Genomic DNA, 4,098 nt, shown 5'->3' on the forward strand with positions numbered 1-4,098 from the left:
TTTTTTTGAGACAGGGTCTCATTCTGTTGCCCAAGCTGCAGTGCAGTGGTGCGATTATAGCTCACTGCAGCCTGAATCCCCTGGGATCAAGTGATCCTCCTACCTCAGCCTCCCCAGTAGCTGAGACTACAGGTAAGCACCACCACGCCTGGCTAATATTTTTATTTTTCCTTTTTGTAGAGACTGGGTCTCACTGCGTTGCCCAGGCTGGTCTTGAACTCCTAGGCTCAAGCGATCCTCCCATCTCAGCCTGTCAAAGTGTTGAGATTACAGGCGTGAGCCACTGTGCCTAGCCTGAGTTGAGTCTTTATTTTAACATCTATCAGGGGAAAAATATGCCTGACACCTCAAATCTGTGTTCTCAGAGAGTGGTTACTTAGGGTGGGGCTCAAGTAGGCATTGTTGGGGTGTCCACTCTCTGCAGTCCACAGCAATTATGGTGAGGAGTGTGGGGAGAAGAAGGTCAGAGTGTCCGTGACTCCCTCACTGTTGTCCTCTCTCCCAACAGGCACTGCAAAGTCAGCGGTGAACTGACTTCATCCCAATCTCTCAGCCCCCACCAGGACCAATCTGGAGTCCCTCCCCTGCCCCCATTCAAATTTCCCTTCTGTTCCCAAACTCATCTCTGATCTAGACCTTACTCACCTGCTTCCTGTTTCCTAAGACTCCTTCCTGCAGTCCCCAGACTGAGCCTTTTGTCTTTGTCCACCCTGAGCCAGACACCTCCTTTTCCAGAACCTTCTCCTTACTAGTGACCTTGTCTCTGTTTCTTTCTGGGGTCCTAGGAAATGCCAGCACTCCCACCCGCATTGCCTGGACTTTCCGACACTCCCTAACTGTCTTGTGTCCTATTTCAACGCTGTCTCATGTATTTCCTGTGTCTTCTAGAACATCCCCCCGCCATTATTACTTCAGTATGGCTACACATACTTCCTAACTGCCCTGCAAACATCTCCTTCTCACCGTTGCCCAGCGATGCTTTCCTCCCCTCCATAAACACTCCCCGAGACCAATTTTTGTGTCACCCCTATATTCCCTCATTGACACCCTGATTAACTCTATACATAACCTCCTTGACAAACCTCTTTATTAATCTCATCATCCTCCAGACTTCCTTCCTGTCATAACTCCATCCCTCCTCCAACTTTTCCCTCTCAAGCTCTGCCCTTCCCAGCCCAGCCCAGACTACCCAACCTCAACTCTTCCCTGTAGACTACATCCCACCATGTTCCCCTGAGCCTCCAAGGAAGGGGCTTGGGGGCCCCATGGCCTCCCGCTCCCCGTGGCCCCACAGCCCCCGTGGGCCAGGGGAAGAGCCCCAGAAGCTGAAGTGCCCACCATGGGCAACCACACGTGGGAGGGCTGCCACGTGGACTCACTTGTGGACCACCTCTTTCCGCCATCCCTCTACATCTTCGTCATCGGCGTGGGGCTGCCCACCAACTGCCTGGCTCTGTGGGCGGCCTACCGCCAGGTGCAACAGCGCAACGAGCTGGGCGTCTACCTGATGAACCTCAGCATCGCCGACCTGCTGTACATCTGCACCCTGCCGCTGTGGGTCGACTACTTCCTGCACCATGACAACTGGATCCACGGCCCCGGGTCCTGCAAGCTCTTCGGGTTCATCTTCTACACCAACATCTACATCAGCATCGCCTTCTTGTGCTGCATCTCGGTGGACCGCTACCTGGCCGTAGCCCACCCACTCCGCTTCGCCCGCCTGCGCCGCGTCAAGACTGCTGTGGCCGTGAGCTCCGTGGTCTGGGCCACCGAGCTGGGCGCCAACTCGGCGCCCCTGTTCCATGACGAGCTCTTCCGAGACCGCTACAATCACACCTTCTGCTTTGAGAAGTTCCCCATGGAAGGCTGGGTGGCCTGGATGAACCTCTATCGGGTCTTCGTGGGTTTCCTCTTCCCGTGGGCGCTCATGCTGCTGTCGTACCGGGGCATCCTGCGTGCCGTGCGAGGCAGCGTGTCCACCGAGCGCCAGGAGAAGGCCAAGATCAAGCGGCTGGCCCTCAGCCTCATCGCCATCGTGCTGGTCTGCTTTGCGCCCTATCACGTGCTCTTGCTGTCCCGCAGCGCCATCTACCTGGGCCGCCCCTGGGACTGCGGCTTCGAGGAGCGCGTCTTTTCTGCATACCACAGCTCACTGGCTTTCACCAGCCTCAACTGTGTGGCGGACCCCATCCTCTACTGCCTGGTCAACGAGGGTGCCCGCAGCGACGTCGCCAAGGCTCTGCACAACCTGCTCCACTTTCTGGCCAGCGACAAGCCCCAGGAGATGGCCAACGCCTCACTCACACTGGAGACCCCACTCACCTCCAAGAGGAACAGCACAGCCAAGGCCATGACTGGCGGCTGGGCGGCCACTCCACCCTCCCAGGGGGACCAGGTGCAGCTGAAGATGCTGCCACCAGCACAGTGAACCGCGTGTGGCACAGAATCCCCAGTTTTCCCCTCTCATCCCAGTCCCTTCTCTCCTGGTCTGGTGTATGCAAATTGTATGGAAAAAGGGCTGTGTTAATATAAGAATACAAGAACTTAGGAAGAGTGAGGTTGGTGTGTCGCTGGTCAACCTTTGTGCTCCCAGATGCCATCACAGTCTGGCAGTTGTGGAAGGCCTCCTGGAGGAGGAGATGAGTAAATGTTTTTTTTTAGAGACAGGGTCTCGCTGTGTCGCCCAGGCTGGAGTGCAGTAGTGCAATCGTGGCTCACTGCAGCTTCCACCTCCTGGGCTCCAGAGATCCATATCAGCCTACCAAGTAGCTGGGACCACAAATGTGCGCCACCATGCCTGGCTAATTTTTGTACTTTTTGTAGAGACGGAGTCTCACTATGTTTCCCAGGCTGATCTTGAACTCCTGGGCTCAAGAGATCCTCCTGCCTTGGCCTCCCAAAGTGCTCAGATTAGAGATGTGAGCCACCATGTCTGGCCAGATAAATTAAGTCAAACATTTGGTTTCCAGAAAATAAAGACAAATAGAGAAGGTTAGATTTTTTCTTTCCAACAAGTGGATAAAAGTCTGTGACTCCGGGAGAAAGTGCAAGGAGAAACACAGCAGACATAGAGTCATTATGTTTGTAAAGCCCCTGGTCATACAAGGGAGAGAACGTAAGACAGCAATTCTCAGTTTCTGGATAAACAGCGATCTCCAAGTCAGGACTGAGGATGAAGAGGGAGAATGTCAGAACTCAAGTGAAGGGCAATCAGGGCAGACTGCCTGGAGGAGTTATGCAGGAAGGTTTGGGAAGAAGGTTTGGGACAAGAGGAAAGGGTATTTATTTTATTTTATTTTATTTTATCTTATTTTTTGAGACGGAGTCTCGCTCTGTCGCCCAGGCTGGAGTGCAGTGGTGCAATCTCAGCTCACTGCAAGCACCGCCTCCCAGGTTCACACCATTCTCCTGCCTCAGCCTCCTGAGTAGCTGGGACTACAGGTGCCCTCCACCATGCCCGGCTAATTTTTTTGTATTTTTAGTAGAGATGTGGTTTCACCATGTTAGCCAGGATGGTCTCGATCTCCTGACATCATGATCCACCCGCCTCGGCCTCCCAAAGTGCTGGGATTACAAGCGTGAGTCACTGTGCCCGGCTGCGTATTTATTCATTCATTCAACAGAGGTTTATGTAGAGTACTGTGCTGGGTGGGGCTGGGATACAGCAATGACTGAGGCAGCCTGGCCTTGCCTTCACAGGGCTCGCCATACACAAGTAAATAAAAAATATGTAATGTTTGGAATTGCTAAATGTGAAGGGGACATTTTTCTGTGTAAGGCCAGTTGAGGGGATAGAGGATGACTTGGAGTCTGATCTAAATAAGGAGGGCAGAGGAGGGCTTGTTGCGGTGGCTTTCCAGCAAAGACTTGAAGGATGTGCGGCACTCAGCCCTGTGGCTGTCGTGGGAAGAGCGTTTCAGGCAGAGGGAACTGCAGGTGCAAGGGCCCTGGGGTTGGAGAGTGTCTGAATTTTCGGCTGGGCATGGTGGCTTACGCCTATAATCCCAGCACTTTGGGAGGCCAAGGCCGGCGGATTACTTGAGGTCAGGAGTTTGAGACCAGCTGGTCAACATAGTGAAATCCTGTCTCTACTAAAAA

The 4,098-nt window shown here is 53.6% G+C and overlaps 1 protein-coding gene across 2 annotated transcripts in view; it reads left to right on the forward strand.

Moving 5' to 3' along the window:
* GPR4 (G protein-coupled receptor 4) overlaps positions 1-2,558 on the forward strand; it is an 18,938-nt gene extending 16,380 nt beyond the window's left edge. For both annotated transcript variants that reach the window (XM_011962989.1, XM_011962990.1), the window contains exon 2: positions 509-2,558. In XM_011962989.1, the coding sequence (XP_011818379.1) occupies positions 1,340-2,428 (1,089 nt within the window). In that variant the 5' untranslated portion in view covers positions 509-1,339 and the 3' untranslated portion in view covers positions 2,429-2,558. The remainder of the gene's footprint in view (positions 1-508) is intronic.
* Positions 2,559-4,098: the final 1,540 nt, after the last annotated feature.

This window comes from Colobus angolensis, unplaced genomic scaffold, assembly GCF_000951035.1.
Source record: "Colobus angolensis palliatus isolate OR3802 unplaced genomic scaffold, Cang.pa_1.0 Scaffold60, whole genome shotgun sequence".
Classification (NCBI taxonomy): Eukaryota; Metazoa; Chordata; class Mammalia; order Primates; family Cercopithecidae; genus Colobus; species Colobus angolensis.